The sequence below is a fragment of the Desmodus rotundus genome, chromosome 8, assembly GCF_022682495.2.
Source record: "Desmodus rotundus isolate HL8 chromosome 8, HLdesRot8A.1, whole genome shotgun sequence".
In the NCBI taxonomy this organism is placed as follows: Eukaryota; Metazoa; Chordata; class Mammalia; order Chiroptera; family Phyllostomidae; genus Desmodus; species Desmodus rotundus.
In genome coordinates this window covers 7,033,912-7,061,546 of record NC_071394.1, presented here as the reverse complement: position 1 = coordinate 7,061,546, position 27,635 = coordinate 7,033,912, and the positions used below count along the sequence as shown (strand labels likewise).

The 27,635-nt window shown below is 53.2% G+C and overlaps 1 protein-coding gene across 4 annotated transcripts in view; it reads right to left on the bottom strand.

Annotated features, from left to right (window-relative positions):
• Positions 1-355: 355 nt before the first annotated feature.
• The window catches only part of ASAP1 (ArfGAP with SH3 domain, ankyrin repeat and PH domain 1), a 275,799-nt gene continuing 248,519 nt past the window's right edge, over positions 356-27,635 (bottom strand). For 3 of the 4 annotated variants that reach the window (XM_053929546.2, XM_045204925.2, XM_071222205.1), the window contains 6 exons: positions 20,952-21,122; positions 13,602-13,671; positions 11,415-11,473; positions 7,566-8,065; positions 5,624-5,746; positions 356-3,034 (listed from right to left, as the gene is read on the bottom strand). In XM_053929546.2, coding sequence (XP_053785521.1) covers positions 2,960-3,034; positions 5,624-5,746; positions 7,566-8,065; positions 11,415-11,473; positions 13,602-13,671; positions 20,952-21,122 — 998 coding nt within the window. In that variant the 3' untranslated portion in view covers positions 356-2,959. The remainder of the gene's footprint in view (positions 3,035-5,623; positions 5,747-7,565; positions 8,066-11,414; positions 11,474-13,601; positions 13,672-20,951; positions 21,123-27,635) is intronic. The other variant, XM_053929547.2, reaches the window with a different exon arrangement.

Genomic DNA, 27,635 nt, shown 5'->3' with positions numbered 1-27,635 from the left:
GCAGCACCAGCAGGAACGGCCACGTGGCAGACGCACGAGGTCGAAGCCATGTGTCGCCTGAGAGCCCCCGGTGCCCGGGCACCCCGCCCTCTTCTTCCTGCCCTGCTCATATAAATGGGCCAGACCCGGGCGGTGTGGAGGTGGGAGTGGGAATGGGGGTGGACTGAAAGGCCAAGGGCCGTGTTTTGGAAGCAAAGGAAACGGGCGCACACATCCCAACGTGCCTGTGCGTGGGAGTCGCGGTGACTGGTACCATCTCCACCCTTCGAAGTGCAGCCAGGGCAGGTCGCCATGCTCTCCAAATGGAAGGGGAGAGGACAACTCACAAAACGGCCTGATTTCAGGTGTTTGGGATCAACTGAGAATATGTTTATTTAAAAGCAATTTTAAATATTAAAAAAAGTAGAAATTAACACATACAGTACTGAAAAAACTGTCACATTAAATACATGTGAAATGACGAGTGTACTGATGTTGGAGCGTAACATCCAGATGAGAATTCGGAGTTTAGCTAGTGGTGTACGGGGCTCCTATACAACAGGGTGAAGTTCTAGGCAATAAAAAAATAAATAGCAATTGCTGTTCAACAGTAAAATAAGACACACACTATTTGCAGAACATACCTTTCCCCTCTGAGGGAAAAAAAGAACTAATTAGCTATTTTTTTTCATAAAGTTCCATACCTTCAAAATACTATATCATGTACAAAAATCGCAGATAGTGGCTCACTGAGTTTAAGAACAATATCAGATTTCAACTCAACCAAGATCAGCAAAGGTATTTATACCTAGTTTTCCTATGTCCCACAGTCAGCTGGGTTAGAGAAAACTCAGATTCCTGATGGAAAACAATGACAAAACCCGGAAAAAAAACGTATTAAAAAAGGTGTTTAAGTGGCTGCAAAAAGGGATAAAGAACAGACACTGATTCCATGTCGTTTCAGACATCTAGTTTCTGTGTTGTTTTAGAAACCAGTTTATTTGGAGATCAGTTGAAAATACCGTAGGGCTGCCAAAGTGAATCGTTTTAAAATGCAATTTAAAAGACGGCATTGAATGAACCAGGACACTAAGGAATTAGGGACGGCGACTTCCTGCCCTGACACCCGTGTGGCTGAAATCCGGAGGCTGCAGATGCGGTTGGCCACGCACTGGCCCCCGCCGTTCTTGCTGTGGGGAGTGACATGTGCCGCGGAAGCAACTGCTCGATCACTTTCCACTAACGGCTGAGAAGACATGGTGCAGCGGGTCTGCCATGCAAGGGTTGTTACCTAGGCAGGCCCCCCAAGTTCTCAGTCACCACTCACGCAGAACTAAATTCATACCCACTGGGCGCTGTGACTCTAGAAATGACGACTTTTCCTAAGGGCTCGGTTGGGAGTTGTGCTTCTGTGAAATGAACGAGTCTCACTCATTGCCAAGATCATCTGCTGAAAAATGTTAGTTTTCTGTGCGGTTGCCAACAAAGCAGTTTAAGTGAATGTAATGCCAGACTGACACATGAGCCTCAGAATCAGAGCGCAGTCCCCGCGACGGGGGAGGGAACCGAATGTATTGTTCTTTTCAAAATTCCGACTCACGCGAAGGGCTGAAATAGGCACGGCGGACTCGTGGTTTGAGAAACACACTGGGGCGAAGAGAAAACCAGGAGGGGGACTCACCATGGGAAGAGCTTTTTCACAGTGCAATTCACAGCAGCATTTAGAACCTTGGTTATGAATTGACTCGAAGGTAACTCGTCTACTGAATAGAGCTGGAGATTGGAAAACTTATCTACAACCGGGTTGAAAAAAAGAGTGGAAAAAAGAAGCTGGTTTCATTCAGCACCTGGGTCCTACCATCGGGGAGCTGTGTGCAAGGCTGACTTTTAAATCCATCATCCTCTTGAGTAATCTTTTAAGAGCTTAAATGTGTCAAGAACAGAACTATGAAAATAATTTAAAATTGACGCATGAGATGCTTTAACACATTTGAAGGATGCTAATCCTTAATATGATATGTAAATCCATACTCTTGAGAAAGCCAAAGGACCGACTAGAAACAAGTATTGTTGCAACCTTATAATTTCTGCTTTAATGGCAATCCGGTTTAGAAAAACGTACAGTTCAACTGACCCATACGGTTCCTTTATAAAAGGCAGATTTCAGGTGAGCTTCTAAACGCATGCACAAGGTAGAGGCTAGTAGTTCCTGGCAGTCCTTGGTTCCTGACAGTTGAACTTCACTCAAGGGGCTTTAAACTTTTGTCAAAATAGTCACGAAGGCTATGTTATTTTTGCATAATGAGGTAAAATCTCAGGGGTGGGCACTCCTCAGAAGACAGTGTCAAGTCCACTTCTCTAGACTTGCCCGAGGCTGTGGGCACAGTAAACTGCCACCAAAGGTTTTGGGGTCGGTGATGATTTTGCAGAAGGAGTAACACTTACGTCTCACTGAGCACTTTCCTGTAATAAATACCGAAGTCGGTGCTGGGAGCTGTAAACGGTGCACACAGACAACTACGGGCTGGCCTGTCGCGGAGCTCAGAGTGTCACCTGGAAAACAGAACCCACCTCTTTGCTTACGTCGCATTTTCAGTAACGTGATTCAGAATACTGTGTTGTGAGGAACAGAGAGTCCATTCTATGCCTTTTGACGGCTGCTGAGACCACTTCTATTTGCAAAGCCAGCAGCTCCTCTGTTCCTGTTTGCTTGGAAAACAGCATAGACAGAGATCTAAGTGCTAGACGCCAAGGATGGCTTTGGCAAACCAGTACGGCGCGCCGGGTCCCAGGCCCCCCTAATACTGGCAAAGGCAGAAAACAACAGGGTATTTATTTACAACAAACGCTACAGTCCACTCCTGCGCCCGCCCTCCGGTGGGTGTCTGCTCTGGCGGCGGCAGCTATGTACATGTGTGCACAGGTGACGTGGGCGGCAGTCTCTTGAAGGGTGTGGACCATCTCAAGGTTCTGCTTTTTGCTAGTCGGACAGGATGTGAACAAAGGACACCGGGAAGACCCCTCTTCGTTCAGGCTGTCCTTCGATGTGGCCGATCTGTGGGGAGGAAAGGGAGGCGTCAGGCTGGAGGCCGAGGACAGCTGCCCAGTGACAAGCCCTGTGGGCCCCGGGTGAGCCCACAGAGCCAGGGTGCAGGTAGGCTTCCCCTCTGTGCCTGCGGGGACCCGCAGGGCTGGGACAACACACCACAGGGCCAGCACGAACGACAGAGCGGAGGGCGGCCTATACAGCGCACCAGCACTGTTACGTGGATCTCACTGTGCCAGCACGTCCGCCCCACAAGGGTCCTCATTTATTCACGAAGGGGCCTGGAGAGCACGAAGCTGAAGGAGACGGGCCAGGCAGTGGAAGGCAGGCCCCACAGGATCTCACTCACAGGTGGGGTCCAGGGAATACAACGAACCGGCAAACAAAACAGAAACAGACTCACAGACACAGAGAACAGACTGACAGCTGTCAGAGAGGAGGGGGCTTAGGGGCTGTGTGAAAAAGGGGAAAGGGTTGAGCAGAAAAACCCCCAAACCCCAAAACAGAAAACCTCACAGAGGCAGACAACAGAAGGGAGGTCACCAGAGGGGACGGGGCGAGGGGAGGGAGAAGAGGGCAAAGGGGGGATAAAAGGAGAGGGAAGGGGATGTGACTTGGTGTGGTGAACACACCAGTGGGGGAAACTGAGAGGCTACCACGCCTTTATAAACAAAGATAATAAAGTTTGTACTTGGTTTAAAAAAGTGAAAACGGGCCTTCGGCCGGGCCGGCAGGGGTGGGGGTGGGGCGGGCGGTGGCGGGACTGTCCCGGCCCCCAAGGCCTGCAGGCCCAGTGTCCGTGCTCCTGGTCAGGGCCGCACTGCCCTGGCTGCTGGGCGACTGGGACAAGCCTGCTAAGCCCCCTTCTGTGCAATGGGGTGAAGAGACCCCTCCTCTCGTACGTGTTGTGAGACCACACAAGATACTCTGTCAGTAAGGGCTGCGTCGGACTGTGGGGGAAGGGCGCTGTGAAAGTTCCAGACGACTGTGGCCTACGGCAATCTGACTGTCAGGGGCCGGAGCCTGAGGCCATGGTTCCCTGCAAAGAGCTTCTAGTGGTCTGTCACACCTGTAGGAGCTGCGTTACAGAGAAGCCTCTAGTGAGAACGCATAACTAAACTAGCACACTGGCTTCCCATGACGATCAGAGAGGAGGTGGCTTTGAGAGCCAGGCCAGGCCAGCTATCATTCCCTCTTGAAGTAGCTGCAGTGCAGAGGGCAGCTGGAGCACAGCTGTGTGTCCAGCCCATGGCTGGTTCCTTTATTTGCAGGGCTGTAACCTTGGGCGGTCACCCAGTCCACTGCACATGGCTTTCTCCTCTGGAAAGTGGAGTGAATGGTAAGACCTGACTTACCCACCTCATGGGGCCTGAGCCGGCGCCAGGCCTGTGAGTTCGCAGACAGCCCTGGGAGGCAGGGTGGCTACTGGCCTGTTTCTCAGAGGAGGAAACTGAGACTGACAGAAGGGGCTGGCTTTTACCCAAGGCTACAGAGAAAGTGACTGCCCGGGGGCTCGAAGTCCCCTTCCTTGCCCTGACGGGCTCTCCGACAGGCTCCAAGCCAGGTGCAGGCCCAGCCCTCACTGAGGTGCACAGCCCCACCGGCCCCGGCTCGGCCCTCCCTGGCAGAGAGCGCAGCAGCCTTGTCACCTAGGTCTCGGGGTTCACACTCCCGACAGCGGCCCTCCCGACACAGCAGCACGTTCAGTAGCAGCCTCGCCTTCCAGCCTTCCCAGGTCCTGCCCATCAAAACGTCTCTCATGTCACCAAATGTACCTGCAGGACAAACTGCCCCATCTGGGAACCTCCATTTCAGTCCAAGCAAAACCCTACAGCTGTGATCAAGGACCAGTCGCTGTCCGGGCCCAGAGGACACAGGCCAGAGGTGTACACGCACACACGTGTGTCTCTGAGCTTCGGGAGGCTCTGCTGGCCCAGCTGTGAACCACAGGTCCCTCCTGGCGGGCAGAGCTGGCTCCCTCTGGGCATTGCCAAGGGCCCCTGGTGCCCAAACAGCCACTGCGTGAGATAGGGATGCCTTTCCTTGCTGAGACCCGGGCAGCAGGCTTTCACAGAAAAGGAGTTTTTATAGATATTCTTGAGGAATGTTCTCCTAAAATCGCACAGGAAAGCATGGGGCCCCACGGACGGACAGAGGCCTGCGTGGATGGGAGATGGAGCTCTGGCCCCGTGGCCCGGGGCAGCACAGATGGCAATGAGCACACAGCCTCGGGGACTGGGACTGCCTGCTGACTAGCTGTGTGTCTTGGGCAACGTGCTTTCTGAAGCTTTGACTTGCATCTGAAAATCCAGCAAACACCTCTGGCTCACAGGCTGTGTGGTGTGATGAGGAGGGTGGGGGTAAAGCGCCTGGAACATGAATGCTCTCGACCCAGTTTCAAAGCTCCATGACCGTTGATCTAGCAGGTAAGACAGTGACTGAAGACACCCAACCAAAGGGCTGCTGGGAAGTGCCACCAGGGCGGGGTCCTGGCGCTCAGGGGTCCGGCCTCCCCCTCTGCAACGTGTACAGGGTGAAGCTCGGTGCCACGGACACGCTGAACAGACCCAGGAGGGAACGCCTGGTGTGTCTACGTACCCACCACTCCTGGTCCTCCTCCCCCGTGACCACAATCACTTCGCCCTCGATGAAGGTCAGCTCGTCGTCATTGTCCGCCTGGCAGTCGTAAATGGTCTTCACACGCCTCACCTTGTTTTTCCCCTGCGGCACAGAAACAGGGTTTTAGCTGCGGGGATGGAATGAAGGAAAAAGAGGGCACACGGAGCTTGGGCAAGTGACAGAAGCTCCTTGAGCCTCAGTTTCCCAGCTATGTTGGGGGGAGGACGTCCGCCCTGTGCTCCATGTTCTGTGACATCGCAAGATACACAGTCCCTGTCCCTTCCTCTGGCATCATGGCAGAGCCCGGCATGGGGAGCGGGTACCCCCCGTTATTTTCAAGGGGAAGCAAACAACAGGGGCAGGGAGGAAACGGCTCCACCAGAGACTCAGAGCGCGGGGCCCGCCCCCAGCCCCCGCAGCTGCTGGCAGAGAGGGCAGTGGAGGCTAAAGACGGGTTTGGGAAACATGATGTAAAGCAAGCCTGCAGCTTCTGCACTGAATGTGCAGCATAAACACATTCTCTGGCTGGCACACAAAGTGCCCATCAGCACAAGCCGCCAAACAGGGCAGCCACCGGCCAGGCGGGGAGGGCGCTAAGCAGTTCCCCCCAAAGTTTTGAATTTTGACCAACGTGACTTGGGCTCTTATTTGTTGAACTTCTAGTTCTTTGCAAACAGGAAGATGAAAATAGGGAAATGACCTTCTAGAGGCTGTTCTGGGCACCCAGCTCAGTAAATACCAGTAAAAAAAGAGCAAGCCACAGCTCTAAATATTTTGGGTCCAGTGCCTTTTCCTCTTGGTCCCTCAGTGGCCCTGATGCCCCGGCTCCTGGCTGCAGCCTGCCCCGGGCTGGTGGGTGGAGCTGGTGGGACTGGGCCGGTGGCAGATGTGTCCTCGCAGTGCCAGCTCGGCGGGCCACCGAGAAGCCCCCAGTGCCCACTTACAATGGGAGGACTCTGTGAGATCACAGAGTATCTGGAAGCCTGCACCCGTCAAGGCCTCGGTGGCACCCGAGGTCCCGGGAGTTGCCTTCGTGAAGAGCAGAGGCACCCACCACACAGACATGTGAGCAGAGGGTGCACAGGTTTCTGTCTTCCTGCCCCTTCAGTGCCGGAGGGACCCTTGTATCACAATGCTGTTTCACAATGAGCGGTGAGTGGGGACAGGGCTGGCATGCACTGCAGGAGGTCTTTGGGTCCAGCCCCCCCACAGCCCCACCCAGGAACTGTGCTCCTCAACCTGGGGGCTCAGCGTCCTTGTCGGGGTGCAGCCGCGAGCAGGAGAGACAGCACACGTGCACCCTCCTCGAGCACCACTTTCCCCAAGAGGAAGATTTTAGGGAAAAAAGCATTTTTATATTAAAATACAGTTGCTGTATTAAAGAGCAGCAAGCATTTCATGAAAACTATGAAATGTGAGACGTCACCCAATCCCACATCTGTGTGAGTCCCCACGGGGTCTGCCTCCAGTCCCTCCAGGAGGCAGTGGGCACACCGAGGGCGAGGTTCTCAGGCTCTGGGAGGGGGCCGCTCTCCTGTGACCTGGGAAGGCAGCCTCATCCTCCAGCTTCCTGGATCCAAGCGCCCACTTGCTGAGTGTTTCCCAGGTGCCAGCTAAGTGTGTGTAATCGCCCCTGAGCCCAGTTCCGGTATCAGCCCCCTTCTGTACGAGAGGAAACTGAGGCTCGGAGGAGAACAATTGGCCAAGGTCACAGTTACAGGGGGCACTGTGGGTGGGTCCTGAGCTGAGCTCATGACAGGCAGGCCCTGCTCGGGCACCACGCAGATCCCGAGCAGTCAGGTGAGCAAGCTCCTGCTTTTTCTGTATGAGTTGTCTGCCCCCTACCCTGCATCCCCCCAGCCCAGGCTTCAGAGTGGGGCAGAGTTTGCAAGAGCCTGCATGCACCATGGCGCCCACCCACCGTGTTGATCTTCCTGGGCAGCGGGACGGGCGTCTCCGGCAGAGTGGGAGTCAGGTCGTTGGCATCCTCAGAGGCTTGCTTTTGGATGGCGTCTCGGGCGGGCACATTTGGGGAGAGATCCACTGGGTGTGACTTCGGGGCCATGTCGGAGGGTGGCTGAGCCTTGGGCGAGATGTCTCCCGGCTGGGATTTCGCCAGCAGGTCGGTCAGCTGCGGCTTGGGAGGCAGGTCCTTCATCTGCGGCTTGGGAGGTAAGTCTGAGAGCTGGGGTTTGGGTGGCAGGTCACCCAGCTGCGGCTTGGGGGGCAGTTCTCCTGGCTTAGGTGGCAAATCTCCAATTTGGGGTTTGGGAGCCAGGTCGGCGGGCTTCGGGGGCAGGTCCCCCGGTGGTGGCTTTTGTGGCAAATCTGCCAGCTGTGAAGATTTCTGGACAATTTCAGGTGGGACGTTGGCTTTGTCTAGGGAGAGATGATGGCTGGTTTCCGTTTTCCGTAGTGCCACTGTGGGAAGCAACCACAAAGAGGGAGGTCAGGGATGCAAGAGGAGGTGGGGGAGCGCTGCCTCCTCCCATCAGTCACCCTGAGGAGAACTGACCTAACACCTGGAGCGGGGGAGCTCGGGGGCCAATCTGGGCGCACTCGGCCCTATTTGTAAACAGAAAAGCTGGGAGCCTGGAAGGCACCCACATTACAACCCACGATTTTATGCCTCAGTTACATAAGGAAAGGATGTCCAAACTAATCCACAATTAAAACCCCACAACTATAAATATAATGCAGAATCGAGGAAACTGCAAGTACAGACCTGCAAGTTTTCCAGAAGGCTATCACCTAACTGTAGCCTTTTTAACTATTTTGATATTTTTCCTTTTTGACTTTTTCATGTACTTCCATATACAAAACTTTTATCTACGTACCGTTTTGGCAACAGTATTCGCCATGTTAACAAAAATTCGGTAGCATTAAGGTTTCTCCTCTCACCACCCCCACTGTCCCTTTGACTATGTTTTGGTGACGCAGGTGACACAGGTTCATGTTGCTCATGAATATAAACGGGACTACAACACGTACCTTGTCTGCAACTTCGATTTATTTTCCTACTTAGTATGTTTGGGTGCGTTCCTAAGCCAGTCCCTTCTGGTCCTCACCACAGACCGGGGGCCAGGCTGCAGTGGACCATCCCCACAGCTCCCTGCGCTGCCCTCTCCAGGAAAACTCAGGACGCTGCAGACCCGGCTCCGCCACTTACTTTCTAGCTGTGTGACCCAGGGCAATTACACAACCTCTCTGAAACTCGCCTTCCTCACCTCTCAAACGTGCCTTACTATGTGTAAAGAACTGGCCGACAGGACCTGGAGGGCCCTGAGTAGTAAGAAGGTTCTTGTTGTTTCTGTCAGACAGGGTTCCTTGGGGCCAGGATTCATGTTCTTACTCATTCTTGGGGCTTTGGCTCCTGGTGCAGGGGCCAGTCACACAGGGCTTGGCAAGAAAACAGCTGACTAAGCACACCGAATGAATGAGTCAGACAAAACAAAACTGTCATCCTGAAAACCCAGCATATTCAGAAAGATATTCTTCAAGTTAAAAAAATAAAGATAAATCACAGTGTTGTGAATTGTCAAGAGCCGTACTGTGGCTGTTCCCACCCACGGCCTGCCCAGCCCCCTCTCGTCCCAGGGAACTCAAATTCAAGGGCACCCTGCGCATGGGCTGGACCTTGAGCTTGAGCTGATGTGTCTCGGTGAGTGAAGTCTGAGGCAGGGAGTGATGGGGGCAAACCCGGGGGATCCCCTGAGGCTGTCTGCCTGGAAAGCCTTGCTGTGAGTCACACTTCTGGGGGAACAGAAACCGTGAGGAAGTGCTGGGCAGCCGTAACCCCCCAAATATGCAACTCTGATCCTACATATTTATCCTAAACAAGGTGTCGAAGCCAGGCCCCGAGCTGTCTGTGCTGGGACGATCACTCGGCACAGCGAGATCCACAGACTTGTAGAAAGGCAGCCTTGTGCACCCTAAATAACAGGCCACTTGACAGGGCGTGGTGCCAGACGATGGAATACTACGCAGCCAGTAACAGCCATACTGTTATGTAATTCATGACACGGAAAATGTTTCTGACTTACCCTGTGAAAAAAACCAGCCTAAATGGAAACTTATAAAAGCAGAAACAAGAGAGTAAAAGGAGAGATCCACTCGTTTATCCCGGTGGGAAGACTTCGAGTGATTTGCATTTTCTTCTTTTTTGCTTATCTGTATTTTTCAAATCTTCTAGAATGAATGTATATCACTTTCATAATGAGAAACGAAATGAGATAGTCTCCTCTCTAGGAGAGCCTCCAGCCTTTGCTGTTTTATTTCCCAGCCGGGTCTGTGTTCTCCCTGCTCCCATGAAAACTCCTCCCTGCCTGCGCTCACTCTGAAGGGCAGACACGCACACCTCCCCTGCAGCCAGACTACACAGTGTCCTGGGGGGGGAGGGCCGCTGGCACAGAGGCCGCTGCTGGGCCTTGGTCACAAGGCCGAGCAGGACCTCCCCCTGCCTGTGCTTCCCCCACCACACCCAGGCCCTTGGAGTCAGGCCCAGTGCTGGTCAAGGGAGGAGAGGCCAGCACAGGGCAGCATTAGGAGGGAGGCAGACTGCAGGGGCGGCAGGCGGGGAGGACACGAAGGGGATGTGGACTGTGAGCTGCACAGGCGGGTGGAGGGCCCCGTGGGGGCATGTGATCAACAGTGACCCCTTGGGCTGCATGACGCAGACTCTGGAGAAGTGGGAACAGGGCTGTGAACCTGGGCTCCAACCTGAGAGATCAGGCAGCCCCCTGGGCAGAGGTTAAAAGCAAAAAGCCCCATGACTTTACATAGACTCAGTAAACCTGGGGGAAGCCTTCCTTTGCATTCCGAGGAGAATGCACGCAGCCACCTGGGACTCCCCTGGTCTTCCTACAGGAGAGCCAGGCCCGACCAGTCCATGCCCCTCCGAAGATGCCAGCTGGCTGACAGACCTTGGGAGAGTGCTGAATTCCAGCTTCCCACCATGCACCCCTAGTTTGGCTTCTGGGGTCAAAGGTCTCACCGCTGGCACGAAACCCAGGGAGCAGCCACAAGCTCCTCTGGGCCTCCGTCTGCACCTAGTGTGGGCCCTCCTGGCCTTATGGGCCTACGTGAGGGCGATGGAGTGAGCCAAATGCCCCGCACTGCAACAAAGGGATGGGCACTGTGATTTCTGCCGTGACAGGAAAGACGGACAGGTCGGTCTTACCAATGCAAAGCTCGGCCAGAATTACAGATCTGGCCAGAGAGCGGATCATTGGCCCAGCTGGGCAGCAGCGTGAGAGACACCACTGTCTCCTACTTGGTGAGCATGCGTGTCTCCACTTCACATGACAGACGCCATCCCCGGGACCCACCAGCTCGGGGCACTGGGAAGCAAGACTCCCTTCGTCCTGTCAGAGCCTCGGGAAGTGGACATCCTCGTCCCACGTGCAGGTGAGGAACCGGAGGCTGGGGGAAGCTCCTGGGCCTGCCAGGCCACAGGCTCAGAAGTGGGAGGGCTGAACTGGTTCCCGTTTCTGATTAGCTTGGCGGAGGAGAAGACGTGGGCCCTGGGGAGTCTAATGATGTGTCTTTTGAAAGAGTACTTTTTCAGGGAAAATGAGGTGCTTTGCTGAACACAAAATCTGAGATTATCAGTATGCTCTTCATTGAACACATTTATTGGGCACTTCCTTCATGCCAGGTGCCGCTCCAGGCACTGGGGAAACACAGTGACCAAGACAGACAGAAACAGTGTCCCCTCAGAAGGCACAGCGACACTCTCGTTATATGTGGAAACAAAAAAGAGAAAGCTTACCTTTCTGAGGTAGTTTAGGAAGAACTCTTGGACCAAGTGCAGTCTTCGCAGAACCGGTGCTAATCAATAAATAAAAATCATTTAGGACCGAAAAGTGTTACGATGTCAGCAGTGATAGATCAATCAAGGAAATCCCAGGTGTTTACCGAACTACCTAAAAACCTTTCAACGTTTCTTTAGCCGAGGGTCACAGTCCCTCTGCCTGCCTGGGGAGGACGGCGGAAGGGTGTTTCTGCAGGACTCAGGCCACCCTTCCTCCTCGCAAGACCTCGGCCCAGGGCCAGTGACATCTGTGGGAGCACTGGGCACATGGGACCGTGTCCCCTGTGTGGCCCAGAGAAGTACCTCACCTCACATGACCCCACAATGTGACCCTCACCTCCCTCATTTTCAGATGAGGTGACTGCAGTGACAGGCACAAGGTCCCGAGGCTGGTCAGTGGTGGACACGGGAATTCAGCCCCAGCTCTGCTGGACTCCAGGGCTCTCGTGTCCTCTGAAAGGAACGGCTGGGGTGTCAGGCCGCCATGTCCCTGAGCTTTGCCTCCTTTGGGAGGACGTGTAAGTGAGCAGGGAACAGGCCCAGGTCCCCAGGACAGAGGTCTGCCAGTGTCCTCTGAATAGCCAAATTTAAACCCCCACACCTCACCCCCACTGAAATGCCAGCGCTGCAGGTGGCATCTGTGGTGTTTGTTGGAACCACTGCTTCCCTCAACAGAGGCTACAACTACCATCAGGACCCGGGAGCGCGGAAGACGCCACAAGCAACAGCAGCCAGGTGCCCGAGCCTATCTGCCCAGAGCTCTCTGTAATAGTTCCCTTCTCCTCTTCCGCCCTTCCGTGTCCTGAGAACTGGCTGTTTTCCCTGCTATCCCAACCGCATTTAAAAGAACAGGGAAAGCCAAACCAACCAAACAGAGGCCGAGTCAAAGAGAGGAGGGCAAGCCTGTCTTCTTGCACCCTGGCCCGCACGTCACCATTGGTCTTAACGCCCTCCCAGCTCCCTGGAGTCCCGCCTGCCTTTGGGCTCTGGGAGGGTCACTCTGCGGGTGAGATACAGCCACTACTGAAGCGGAAATGGTAAATGCCAAAGGTTTTTTTATTTTCTAATTTTTTAAAAAAGGTTGTATTTATTTTTAAAGAGAGGAGAGGAGAAGAAGAAAGAGAGGGAGAGAAACATAATGTGAGAGAGAACACTGATTGGTTGGTTCTTTGTATGCACCCTGACCAGGGACTGAACCTGCAATCCGGGTACGAGCCCTGATGGGGAAATCAAACTGTTGGCCTTTTGCCTTGCGGTATGACGCCCAACCCACTGAGCCACACTGGTCAGGGCGATGCCAAAGGGTTTTGCGTCAGACGTTTTTGGAGTGCTTTTCTAAGGCCCTGCCAGGCAGGGTGCCAGGGAGGGAACTTGGGGACAGGGAACCTAGAGAGCCAGGGGTTTGAGCCCAGCGCCAAGAACTGCCACCACTTAACCTCTTGGGCTGCCTCCTCACCCGTGACAGTGAGCACGGTACTAAGGGGGCCCACTGCATGGGATGGTGGCATTAAGAGAAATGAGGATTTTTGCTTTTTCAAAAAATTTTGGATAAACTCTGGAAAGCAATGCTCACACACCCCCGCTGACTTTCTCCCTGAAGTTCCGGGTCTGGAAGTGGCCCTTCGCGTCCACATCTCAGCTCAGCCTCTAGAGAAAACCCTTTGCATCAGGGCTGGATAAATGCTGCCCAGAGAAGATGTTCCCAAGTCCCCGTCTCAGTGACAGGAGAGAACAGACATGCCGCTCCTGGCCTAGCTGGAGACACTCATCACCAGGGAACTTGGAAAGTCACATTTTTATGTTTGAAAATCTCTGGGCTGTCGGATTCCACTGAAGGCTACCTTTCCATTCCCAAGGCTGCAAAATGGAGCCAGGAGGGAAAGGAAGAAAACACAGTGACTTAATTTAAAAAATAAAAAATTAAAACCTCATTCTGACACACTGTGTGATTCCAGGATGTGAGGTTTGGGCCTGCCTGGAGCCCAGGTGAAGGAGAGCGGTCCACTCACAAGCTCGGTCTGCAGAGCCACCAGGCCCGGGACAAGGGACGCAGCCAGTGGGCCACACTTGGAGCAGATTGTCGCTAAACGTGTTTATAATCCTGTGCATCACAACTACCCGCACAGCAGGACAGAGGTGGCTTACCTCGACTGCTGAGAAAGTCCCTCAAACTTGTTTGCGGTCTTGCTTGATGATGCTGGACCCATATCGTTACCTAGAGGGAAAATCAAACGTAAAATATCACATCCTGAGAAGGGGAAGTGGAATCGGGGACATGGGATTGGGAGGACAGACCCCCCTAGGTTCCAGCAGTAAAAAGACCGGAGCCAGAAGAGTCCCAGGCCAGGAGAGCCCAGACTCAGAAGAAACACGCCACCCAAGTGGGCGCGTGTGCAGACACGGCTCAGCAGGGTGGTGGCAGCTGGCTGGCTGCAGGACAAGGCCCTCAGTCACTTTACTCACTCATCATTCATTCAAACATTAACAGTTATTAAGCACCTACTATGTGTAGGGCATGAACGCGTAGCAAGAGGCACAAAAGCAAATAAAACGCCACTGTTCTGGCAGAGTGAGCCCTGGCCAGGGAGAGGGGCACTACAAACCACACAAGTGCCGCAGGACGAGCTCAGTGCTGTGAGAAGAGACGGTGTCCAAACCGGCCTGGTGGGAGGGAGGGGCGGTCACCTTTGGGGGACGTGGTCCCCGAACAGTGCAGCGCTTTCTAACGGAGGAGCACCAGAACCAGAATGTGTGCTCTGCCCAGAAGGCGGGAAGACCAACTGCAGTAAAAAGTGGCTCCTCTGTGACCCACTCCACACCGGGGGAAGCGCAGGGCGTCCCGGGCCAGGCTGCCGGCCACCCAGGAGGAACCCTGGGAACCTGCAGCTGTTGCTGGGCTGTAGCTCACTTCCTTGCTCTGGAAACCCAAGTGTCCTCCTTCGGCACAGCCCTTTGCTACCCAGCCTGGACACCCATGGCCCCTCCCGGGTGGCTCTGGGAAGGGACTGGATGGGGTGGCTCAGAAACAGGAGGGCGGATGGAGCGGACAGAGCTGATCATGCTCCCTGCCTGGGGTGCCTGCTCCAAGGGCCTGATGCTTTTCTTCCTCACAGTGACGTGAGGACCTGGCATCGTCCTCATTTGAAAGACGAGGAAACAAGGTCAAGTGAGCAAATGGCTCCAGGTCCCATGGCTAGATGCTGCACCCGAATGTCCCGGCCACAGGTCTGGGTGCTTTTCCTGACCCATCACGACTCCCCAGTACTAACATTGACAAAGGCAACCACTATTTATCCAGCACTTACTCCAGTAACTACATTCACGAGACTCATAAAAACAATCACTCACACACAGAGAAGTCAAGCCAAGCCCAAGGTCAAGTAGCTGGTAAGGATCAGAGCTGGGACACGCAGCCAAGCAGCCCACCTGCAGGGCCTGCACTAAAGTACCACAGCCTGTCACCTCCTGTCCCTTGAACCCACCAGGCAGGGAGAGGCTGGCAGTGTGGGAGGATGGGCTCCTGGACAGAATGTTCTCTGGTCACTTACGGTGACTCTCTACCCTCCAAAGGTGTGTGTTGGTGTCTCTCTAACTTAGCCCCTCTGTTCCTTCTCCCTCCAGTACCAGTCCCCTTGCACTAGTGGCAAATTCTCATGCAACCTTCAAAGAACATCTCCAAAGCCACTTCTGATATTTCTCCCCTAGCTGGACTTGACTGATCCCTGGTTCTTGAGTGCCTGCACCTACTGACCACAGAAGAGTGGCTCGGGGTGCAGGTGCGGGAGCCAGACAGGCCTGGTTTGGCATTGCAGCCATACCACCGACCAGCAGGTGTGAGTCTGGACTCCATGGCTTTTTCCATGAAGCCTCAGTCCCCATCTATAAAATGGGAACGAGAGTCCCCACCCCACTAGATGGGTATGAACATTACTGGAGAAAAACCCTGGAGGGTGGACCACAGTGCTGGACCCCAGGGGGCCCGACCCAGCATACTCATAGTTCTTTGACGTGGAATGCAAAGACAATATTTTACTCAATGAATGTACATCCCAAACACAGGGCATCTGCCTTGTTCTTCTTGAAACTCCACTTTCTAGCTAGTGTCCTATACGGGCAGCCACTCGGTGCCCGCTGAATGGAGACAGGACCAGCAGCACCGACTCTGCCCTCTGCTTCACTTCTTACACACCTGGGGAGGCGCCAGTGACCTGGCAGAAAGGAGCCTCCTCATGCTCCCAGCGGGCCAAGGGCCACCTGCCATGCCTGGGAGGAAAAGTGTAGTTTAGAAAAATTTCTGAGAATAGGATAGCATTAGAGGGAGGAGCGAAAACACAGAAGCAGCTCAGTCCTTCTTCCTCTTTGTGTAATTTGGAAAAGGACCTAGTGTAACATATAGATGTGTTGAAGAGAGCTGGAGACAGATGCTGGGCAGGCAACGGAAAGCTGTGGTCACTCACTTCTGCTCAGAAGCTGGGGGCCAAGCGTCTGTGGGGAGACAGGCAGGCACTGGCCCAGCATGACTGGCACAGAGGCTGAGAGTTTTCTGGAGCAGTCGAGTTCAAATACCGGTTCTCAAGTCCCTGGATTCGCGATATGATACAAACCGTTCGATGCCTCTGGTCTTTGAAATCCTCATCAGTGAACCAGGGACAGCGACAGTCCCTGTCTGACAGGATGGCTGTGATGGCTAAATAGTGTGTGGACGAGTGACTGGCATCTGGCACCTCCCAAACAATTGTTGAGCAGCAGAAGCCGTTATCATTTCTATGAATGCTTGCAAAATGGGGCTTGGGTCGTGGGGGACAAACATGAAAATATTGGGTCGGCCAAAAAGTCCATGTAGCTTTTTTCTCTATGATGGCTCTAGGAGCGCTTGTCTCTAACTTCATTTGAAACAATTTTGTTACATTGTATTATAACAGCTGTCCTATCAGTGTGCATTAAAAAAAAAACTCATCAAAATTGGTGAATTATTGTGTGGCCATTTTAATATTGAAGATGGGAGAAAATAAACAACATTTTCCGGCACATTATGCTTTACTATTTCAAGAAAGCTAAAAACACAGCTGAAATGCAAAAAGGGATTTGTGCAGTGTGTGGAGAAGGTGCTGTGACTGATTGAATGTGTCAAAAGCGGTTTGTGAAGCTTCTTGGTACTGTTGACATTTTGGCCAAATAATTCTTTGCTGTGAGGCCGTCTTATGCAATGGAAGACATTTAGCAGCACCCCTGGCCTCTACCCACTAGAAGCCAATAGAGGGAGACAGCCGACATACTCAAAATACCCAAATCAATAACGTTATTGATGAAAATAAAAAATGTCTTTTATTTTATAGAGCAAACTGAATGGACTTTTTGGCCAACCCAACATATTGGGAAATCCAAGGAAAAGGAATAAGGAAATTTCTAGCCAAAGGAATGTGGCTCTTGTACAAGCCAATACGACTTCCAGTAAATAGGTATGCATGCCTCCGATCAGACATGTTAACCATGGAGCATTTTCACCTGGAAGTTCTAGCTTTGACATATGAGAAGTGAATCAAGTTGTGGGATAGTTTTTCCTTCGTTATTTACTCTACAACATTAAAAAACAGAAGACCATAGAACTTTAAGTCCCAGTGGCCAAACTGAGGAACATAAGTGATTTCCAGAGGTCACTGAGCCAAGACTGGAAGAACTCGGACACCAGAGCTTGGGTTTCTAGAATGCTCGTTCAGTGCACGTACGGTTTCTCACACTGGGCGCCATAGGTGCTTCTCTGAATTCTTGCCAGAGGATGGAGGTCCCGGGGGATGCTCTCAGGTATTAGTTACCCAACTCTCAAGTGTGAGAAGAGGGTTAATCACATGGGCTCCATGAACCGATAATCACTTGGAGTTTTTTCTTTGCTCCTGCCTGTCAGAACCTCAGTGCCAAACTGGTAGTCTATTTTTGGCCACTGTTTGTAACTGTATGTTACATATTTTGTGACAAGATCGCAGTCTTGGACTTTGTTACTTTGCTACCTATATTCTCTTTTGGACCTCATTTCCTTATTAACTTTATTTAAATTGTGTTAAAATGTGTTGGTCTGTTAAACGTAGGTGATAAGCAAATTATTTTATCCTCAAAGGTGAGATTTAATGACATGCCACTTCAAAGATCAAAGTCCCCACAAAACCCAGATCTGCCCAGGAGCCTGTTTGTTTCCTGTTCAGAAGCCTGTCTTGGCTGCCCCCTGAGACAGATGGCCGTGGGACTTCAGGAATGTGATGCAGGGGCTATTTTGGGGGCTGCGGACACTGTGGTTCTGGTAGGGAGACAGCCTGGAGTGGCCCTCCCCGCACACCAGGGCTCCACACTGCAGATGGACAGGGAGCTGCAGCCAGGTGGAGAGTGCTGACCTGCCGGGCCACCTCCTCCAGTCTCCGCTTCACAGAGAGACACCAACGTGGGGACAGGGATGGCCAGTGGTGTCCTGGGGCTGCGCCGTGCGGAACGCTGCAGGCCAGAGGGGTGGGGCACGCAGGCTCCCCACTGCCCAGGCGGGAGAACCTGGTGTAACCCCTCTGAGTCCCAGGGTTTCCTACCGGGTGGGTGTGGTTAAGATTTAGATAAGTACTATTAACCAGCCTGTTTTATAGCTGGTGAAACAGGTATGAAACAATTCAAAGATACTTGGCTTAGAATCTAGGCGTGTGCCACAGGGGCCACACGGGAGCACGCTGCTCCACAGGGACAGGCACCGCACACACTGCTCTGGGAAGGAGTTCACGATGTGCGGGGCAAGTCCGAGAGGCAGGCAGAACCACCGGGACAATCCTGGGCCGCAGGGAACACAGAGTGGGATGGGAGTGGTGGCGGACGGGGGACGGCCTTTTCAGCAGATCCCTGGACCAGCAGACCTGGAAAGGTGACCAAGTCTGACCACGCACGGGCAGAGCACTCTAGGTCGAGGTCACAGAGTGAGCAAAGGCTGAGCCTGGCCGGGTCTTAGGGAAAAGAATGCAGCTTGGGACCCTGGGGCACTAGATGACAGGCAGGTCCTATTTCAGGAGTCAGCGGGTAGGCCTGGACAGAGCCGGGCGGCTGTGCCTGTACCACTTCTCATACCTGGTGCTGACGGCAGGGGGTTCAGGAGGTCAGGGAGCACAGGGGGTGGGGTCACAGGAAAGGTGCGGGCATCAGATGTTGCCCCAAGTCTGCTGCCTGGAGACTTTGTTCACGCCCAGTCTGACCCTGCCTCCAGCCTCGTAAACACCACCAGCGGCAGACAGATGGGGACAGAACCGAGTGGCGGTCATCCGACAGAAAGCACGAGGACCAGGATCAGGACAATGTGACCTGCCCACGGAGAGGTCCAGCTGCGTGTGCCAAAGCCTGCCACGGCCTGTGTCTGCCTGGAGTTGCCTTTAAGTATGTGTCATACATGTGTACACGCCTCAACACAGGCACAGCCCTGGTCACCCCAGAACTACCATGTGGGGCTGTCTGAGTGTGACTGCCAGAGTCAGTGACGTGGACGACGGTTGCTTTGGATGCAGACAGGCTTTGAGTTTTGCCCCCAAGGCTGGTTGGAGGTGCGAGGCTCAAGCTGCGGAGAGAGCCCAGCAGACGGCTTGCTGCCCACAGCTCCGAGAGGCTTGAATGCTCCCAGCCGGTGGCACTAACTCACTCTCATAATGTGGCAGCTCTGTTTAGAGAAAAATGCCCTTTATCCACGAAAAATTCAAAAACTGAACCAAACAAACAGAAGCGCAGCAGCTGCTAGTCCGACTGCTGAGGGGTGGGAGAGACCTGAGCAAGTGAGGGTTCTGAGGCCGGGACCAGAGCTGTGGGCAGTCTCGCTGTGGACGGACTGCGTCTGTGAGGCGAACAGAGGCACTGCAAACCCGTCACAGAAATAACGACCGATTAAACAGAAGAATCGATGTTCAGTGAAATCTGGAAAGAAGGCTAAAATCTGTGCTACGAAAATCTGCACAGGAAGCCTGTGACCGTCAATGGAACGTCATTTGGGGGAACCATCCCTTTGGAAGAAATCGGGGACTGCTGAAGACCCTGGAGGGCAGCCTCTGAAAACTCCAGGACATGCAGATGTGGCATCCTCCTCTTCCTCCCTGGCTCGTCTCAGCAGGGAGTTAACATAGCCTGCTCTGTGGAGCCTTCTCGAGCAGGTCCCCGCAGTATTTGGTAAGTGAGGACATTTACCTGACTCTTCCCTCACCTGCCCCCCTGCACCAGCCCCTGAGCTCCATGTGGGCGTGGAAGCCCCAACAACAGGCACCTAAGGATGCTGAGTGGCCACACACACACAGACACAGTCACACACACACTTGGGCATTTGCGTTAGCTGACAGATGGGTGGGCCAATTTGCAATTGGCAGTATGGCTTTTCCCAAAAGCTCTAGTAACTCAGAACACCTGATGGGGGCTTTCGAGGAGGCCTTTAAAAGCACTCAGCCGATTTACCTATCAGTCACAAGCAAAAAAGCCACAGGGAAATCCCCTGGAAGGACGACATGACACGTGCAAAGCTGTGTGTCCCTGCTGGGCGCTGGGGACAGGCTTGTTCTTGAACCTAACTGCTGACAGGTTGGTGGAGAGTTTTGTTGAGCCAAAAAGGTAGATAAAGATGGAAATTATGTTTCTCGTGGGGGAAATTTGTGATTTTTAGTCAACGTCATTGAAACGGCTAAACGAACCGACTCTGAGTAGGTTTACTTATTCTGGAGTGACGACTGAGTGCCTGCTGTGGCCTGGGCCCTGCAAACACAGAAAGGAACCAGACACACAGGGTCCCTGCTCTCCTGATGCTTACACAGACCAAAAACCAGACACAAGACACACGGCAACTGGGAGGGGGTGGTCTGGAGGACACAGGTGGGAGGAAGCGGCTTTAGAGAGGAGGGCCAGGGACCCAGACAAGCAAGCTGAGAAGGGGGGTCTGTTCGTGAAAGGGAGTGAATAGCCCCAGGAGGTAAAGAGCCTGATGTGCCCCCCAGGTGACAGACAGCTGCTGTGGCAGGAAAGGGTTGGGAGATAAGAGCCTGATCGGGACCCCTCTATGTCCTGGGGTAAGTAATTTGCATTTACCTGAAGCACAGGGTGAGCACTGACTGTGAGTGGTTTATCTGCTAAGGAAACCGTTGTGGCTGCCCCAAGCAGAATGAAAGACTAGCCTTTTCTGAGCCTTGGTTTCCTCATCTGTCAATGAGGCTGAGGGTTCCTATCTCACAGAACTGACACTGTGACTGAGTGAGATTTCGTGGAAGGCTGGTAGGTTAGCACAGTGTCTGGTGCCTAGGAAATGCTCAGCACCTTAGTGTTATTATACAGTCTTTAAAGGGCCCTCCATGTTTTCCAGAATGTATCTTGGCTCTCCGCGGCAACACAGCATTCTCATGCCCCACCCCCCTGGCGTGTGCCCAGCCTGTTCCGTTTGCTGCGTGTGGTAGGTGTGCACAGCACACTGAGCCCCACACGCTGGCTGGCCCCAACTTCAGGATGACTTACCCCAAGGAACTGCGCCTTTGTTTGGGGGCCCGTGAGGTAGTGGGCTGGGAGGGTCAGACAGGGTTCTCTTGTGTCCGGGTGGTGGGGGAGGAGGCCGCTTCTTGGACAGGGTGGAGGTGCCACTAGAGGTCTGGGTGCTTAGAGGGAGTGTTGAAGGTGGGCCAGTTGGACCTAGAAGGAACCGAATGGGGCAGGAAGGTTAATCCCGGTCTCACAGAACAGCCAGTAAGCAGTCGCTTCTGCACATCGAAGGTGGCACGGCACAGAGAGGGACAAGAGCACCAGGCTGGACGTGGCCAGGCCCATCAACCCAGGAACTCACAAATAGGGTTTGTAAGAATTGCTGGGGGTGGGAAAGGACAACAAAGGAAAGGCGAGTGTGTGCTTCTATGAAACAGGACACCACGCTAATACGTTTAGATCACTTAGGTACAAGGGGAAAAGAAAACACACGTTTTAAACCAGCAAGTCACTGGAATCATCACAGAATCCACTGAGGAAGAAGGCACACGGCACTGCCAGAGCAAAATCCATGGAGAAAGAGCAGAGTGTGCACCACAGGTGGAGACAGGCGTGCACAGGACGCGCTTTCTCTCCACGACAGCTTTTTCTTTCAGTCAGCGAACTGTGCCCGATTTTAAAAGATGGCTTTTACAAACAACGAAGGATCCAATGTAAAGAGCTACTCAGGAAAAAGAGAAATCCCAAAACTCTTTTCTCCTTTAATTCTGACTATTGTTCTGAAAATCATAAACCACCTATTATATGGAAAGCCTGAACAGGTTATATTGATGTCTAGAGATTTTTAAAAAAGACTCAGCTTTCTCCAGAGGTTAAGACCGGAAAGCGATAATCCCATTGCTACACACACACACACACCTCCCAGTACTGTAAAAGTTGACTTTTTTGAACTAAGAAAAGGAGTTTGTAAAAGCTGTTATGGGAGCGGTTGTTAGTTTTGTTGGTGCAAAGTGGCAGTGACGTGGCTGGTGTGTGTACTTCAACACACGTCTATCTGTGATTCTCTGGGATTCTCACAAGCATTAAAAGAAAAAAAAAGTTAAAAAAAGAGAGAGAAACAAAGGAAAGCTAAGAACACTGCACGCCAGCTGTTTAACACAGGGTGGTAGATGCCTGGTGATGCAGAAAGGCTCCAAAAGAGCTTTCTACATGCTATGTGTGGAAAGAAGAACTTAATTATCGTTGGCCTCCTTCCTTCATAAAAGAAGCTCTGATATTCCCCATTGCTTCTCAGACAGTCTCGTCTTGGCCGTAACTGCTGTTAATCTCGTGAGGATTCAATGGCCCTGGCTACCTAATTTGTCCACTCAGTGCTGAGACAGTACACGGGGGAAGCCTTACCATCACCCCCATCGACGCCTAATTAGGGCACCAGTCACTGCCACGTCAGAAACTATTTCGGTTTTGTAACAGTAAAGCCATCGCTATCATGGCCCTGCACTTGTATAATGCTTTGTAGTTTTCAAAATGTGTCCATATATGCGGTTCCCCTTGACTTTCATCGCGACAGGGTGAGGTACGTGGGCGGGGAATTACGGCCCCAACTTTGCCGCCAGGAAAGTGGGGGCCTGGTGTCCTGAGAGTGACAGCCCCGTGGGGACAGTGAGGAGCTCACCCCGTCACACGATGCTGCTGTTCCCGAAAGCCACGGCAGCATTTCCTGTGCTTGGCACACGAGAAAGACAGCAACGAATGCTCACAAGGAAATGGAACTTTCCTCATGGAAATGAAAGGAGAGTAGGGAATAGACAATGCTGAGTGAGTTTCTCCAGCAAGTTCATCTCTATCACCACCTAGGGACTGGCTGAGGCACTGCATCTCAAAGGTCATTCAATCAGTTCCAAATCCTGCCCGGAAACAAAAACTGCCAGACGGAATGCTCACGGAGCAATGTCTTCAAATCGAACTTGTGCGTGCACCAGACGTCAGGAGTGATCAGACCAGAGCCGTCCGGTAACCGCAAGCCAAGCAAAACCACGCCTCCAGAACCATCACTTCAGACGACGGGGTCAGTGCTCCACCTCTCACTGCAGGCATTCGCCCCAGCAGCTGTGACAGCCTGTAAAGCTACGTCTGCGCCTGCGCAGTTATTGCCCGTCTGCCTCACTGGCCCGCAGGTTCCACGAGGACCAGGCTCTGGTGTGTAAGAGGGCTGAATTTAGTAATTTAGTAATTTAATATTGAATTAATGGATGAATAAACTGCTACTTCTAACATGCTAAGGCTAGTGACTGATTCTTAAGGCAGACTTACGTCTCACTTAGAGAGAAAACGGGGTGGTGGGGACAGTGTCAAGTACAGAGAGGGATGTTTAAGACTATTATAGAAAACACAACACACCCAGGCCTTTCTATTGTTTTGTAACAGAAGCTACAGGACGGAAGACGCCACAACATCTCGGCTGGCAGGGTTAAAGAGGGTTGAAAAGCACTCTGTTAGACTCCAGATAAGCTGACTTAGTTTGTTTTTAAGATTTAGCCAGCTCAGAAAACTTTCAAAATGAGTAACTAGTCTCTAAGCACTAAAGAGGATGTTGTATGCAAAATAGCTCTGAGTATTGGCTCATTCAGGAAAGAAGCAATTCTGGCCAAATGAAGCTAAAACAAAACAAAATAAACAAACAAAATCAAACGATCTCAAAAAGGAGGCAAGATAAACAAGTGGGGGGGGGGCTTGGACAGCTGATTTTCTCCCTTTAACTCCAGTGGGGCCTGAGGTAGTAAGAACGCACCCCAAACTGCTTTTGCCATTGATAGTGGCTATTATGTCAAATTACCTTCTAAGCCTTTTTCTTGTATGGGCCTAGTCTTCCAAAGCTGCGGTCAGTAATGGGGTTAGAAAACTAGTTGAAGGTCTTCTCAGGGGAGACAGAGTGTCTGTATCTCAGCTCCTCCAGAGTGCTCACACGCCTGGGCCATTGTGTCTCCGGCAGCCCCAAGGTCACTCCATCTGAAGTTCTGCCGTGCCTTCCACTCTAGTGGTCCCCACTGCACCCCTCGGGCTGTGCTGCACGAGCACCTCAGGGCCGCCTCTCCCTGAGGGCTAACGTCAGAGGTGGGCCCAGCGTGTGGCCAGGGCTCAGGAAGCTCCCGCACCAGCAGGGCAGTCCGCAGGCTAAAACCAGGGTCAGCTCTCCTGGTCCCAGCGACTCGGACTCCGACTCTGACAAGGCTGCAGCTATTCCCTGCAGCTCTCCCAGGAACTCGTATCTCCTCTGTTCACTACAGGCCCCCTTATGGGCAAACCGTATATTCTTAGACCACAGGGGTAGTTTGAATGAAACCTCACCAGAGAGGGCTCCGTCTTTAACGACAAAGAGGTCTATCCCCTTAAGCCCCGAAAAAATCATTCACCTACACCTACATGTAGATGTTTAAAAAAAAACACCCATTCCTAAAATCACAATCCACATGCTTTTCTAATCTCCTCCTCCGTTTCCTAAATTCTCTAGAACTGTCAATTCCTGAGAGCCTGGTGTGCCTGCCCTAACACTCATGGGTTTTACACACATTACCTGCAACTTACCTTACCGACACATTACAGTCAGGACCCTCTACTTTCAGGGCAAAGAGACCCAAGGCTCAGAGAGATTAGGACCCTGGCCAGTCACAGCAAATGACCCTGGCTGTGGGACCCCAGCCTGGACTCCCAGCTTGGACAGTCAGGCTCCAGCTGCCCTCCCTTGCCCAGCACCGCATCCCCTCTGCTGGGTCGTCACACACAGCTGAGCTCCCTCCTCACTGTCGCATCCTCTGCTGCTAGGGGTCAGCTCTAACCTCCCGTGAAGCCTCCTCTGACCCATCCCCTTTGCCCCCAGCTGCTGCTTTTGTCCTTGAACTTCCAATAGGACTGCCGTCACTACATGTTCCACACGTTTTCTTCTTTCCCCAGCTTTCGGCTCCTGTGGGGCAAAGTCTGCATCGTCTTCCTCTCCGTGCCCGGCCTGTCTGGGCACCTGACACCAGTCTATGCTATAAGGCGGGAGGGTTCTTTTCCAACGTCCTCATACCTTTGGTTGTTACCAAAACCGAAAGCCCAGGTCTTGCACGCTGGGAGACCAAACAAAAGTAGACTTTGTTCAAAGGAAAGCAAGACCCAGAAGGGGGCTTTACAAATTATCCCGGCAATCTCTGAAAGAAAAGCTGTCTGTGTAATTCCAGTACTCCCAACTTGTATCTATGTAACTGTGGAAAATGCCAATGAAAAATTTCTAATTTTCTAACGGTTTTCACAGCGTAGCACTTAAATGGGGAAACCAAGGCACCGTGAGGTGGGTGTGCTGGACACCACAGACATCAGCAGATCCGATCAGGACTCGCACCAGGCAGTGTGATGCCTGGAGTGACACAGCACTACACCCAGAACGTGGCTCTTGCTAGTCACTTGTCCTTCGATCCCCTTCTAGGACACAGGTAGTTAAGGGGAAAGCACCGGGTTCAAGGCTCAGGGGTGGTTCTTTAGCAATCACACGTGCACCCTGTATTCCAGGAGCGCACCAGGACTTCCTCCACTTCCCCTCCACGCCCTGGCAGTTCCGGCCTCTAAGCTTCAAGCCTGTGCCATAGTCCAATGCCAAGGGCAAAAATCACAGCCACGATCTTGGCCAGCAAGGGGACAGGTGTGTCATGAAGGACTGGGGGAGACAAAATTGGGCCAAAACAAAGAAACAGACAAATCCAAGATGAGTAAGAGTCAGCCCACAGGAAGCTTCAAAATTAAGCCACTCAAGTGGCTGTCTCCCTATGAGATAGAAAGCCCCAGAAACCGTCCTTAGCATAAGAATAATGTGGCTTATGGGGAAACATCTCCCAGGCAAGTCTGAATCTTGCTGAAGGGCGCGTCCGGAGGGCAGGCCGCCTTCCTGTCCTGAGGAAGCCCTCCCTGTTCCACTCTGCCCCGCCCTGACGGCCGCAGACCTCCAGTGACAGGCAGAGATGGTGCATAAAAGGCAGATGCAACCGAGTCTGGGCCTAGGGCTGCCAACCTCGTGGAGGAGGATTTCCAGCAAGTCAACTACCACACCCCTGGGGCATCTGGCTTCGTGTTAGGGGTGTCCCCTGCTGACCATGGCCTCGTACTTCTGGGACATGCTCTCCCTGGTTCCGCTGCTCATGCATTCAACGAGCCAGGACAGAGCCCAGCGCCTCTGAGCCAGGGGCCAGGGATGCAAGGAGGCCCGCTCACAGCCCTTGGGCTTCAGGGCTTCTGTCTTGTGCCCAGAGAAGGGGCAACAGACTTCTTGCTGTCTCCTGACCCCCAAGCCGAGCGGCTCCTTCCTTCCTGCCCCTGCGGCACACTCAGCTGTCCCTAAAGGCAGTGTCCCGGCTTTCTCTCCCACTGGAGTGCGAACTCCGAGGCATCACCCTCCACTCCTTGCTCCGCTCCCAGTGTGCAGGAGACACTGGGAGCTGAGCACATGCACAGGACTGAGCGGACTCCCGTCCGAATGCTCGCTGTCTGCTCACTGCATGGGCAGTGTCGTCCCCCGTTTTCGCAGCACCACCCCAGCCTGGCAGACGCCAACCCCGGTTTTTCAGATGGAGACCCTGAAACTCGGCAAGATCAGCCAACTGTTAAAATGAGACCAAGCCAGGGACAGGGTTGCCACCTACGGGGGGGAGGAGTCCCAGTCTCCCTGTATGGGGCAAGGGAGAGAGGACATCTTGGAAGAGGAGGAAGGGGAGCTCGGCTCCCCAGGGGCTCACGCTGTCCAGGCTGACACCCCCCACAGAGAGCTCCTCTCAAACTACAGTCTTTGAATGAGGGCAGTCTCTTCACCAAAGGGAGGGCGGGGGTAGCACCTGGTTCTGTGTTCTCCGTGGCATGGGGCAGTCGTGAACAGGTGTTCACAGAGGCCCTTGCACGCTAGGCTCAGGTCTGACTGAAGTGGGAAGCCCGTGTTACGGAGAAGGTGCACTGAGTGCGGAACTCCTACTCACACGGTGTTCGGAGCGGACCCGTGATGCCCGAGCCTCAGGGACGCCTGCACGTACAGCAGGGAATGAACCGCAACTGGCCTCTCGGTTGTTTGTGTTTCCGAACCAGGGGCCTGTTTAAAGCTGCACAGGCCCAAGGCCAGCGGCACTGCCTTCCGCAGGGCACTGCCTGTGTGCCAGCCTGAGCGGACACCGCCTGCCCTTCTCACCAGTCTCCACAGCGGTCGAGCTCAGCCCAGGTACAGCTTGAGCCATCGCTATATAAAAGGCAGGGAACCGTACGACGGGGAAAACGGCAGCCCTATGGCTTACAGTTATTTAATGACAGAGTCGGACAAGCTAGAAGCAAGTCATAGCTGTCGTGGAGGACCTGCCCCGTGGGGCGTCAGGCTGCTCTCCACACCCTCCCATGCTCTGGTGGCACCTGGAGCCACAGCCTAACTGTCCTAGCAGGGCTCTCCCTCCCACAGGGGCGCAGGACTCCACACTTCATGAAATGCTTTCTCCACGGACTGTCCCCCTGGGTTCTGATGACAATGCCACCAGGGGGGCAAGACAGACATGGACCATCTTCCTCAATATGGAGAAGAGGAAAGTAGAAGGTCTCGCCTGACAAGTCCTAAGGCCCATTTTAATTTTCCATCCTAGTTCAGCCACCGTGTGAGCTGAAGTTCCTTAATTTTCCCAGGGCTCAGTTCCCTTCTCGTGTGATGGGTTGTGGATTGCG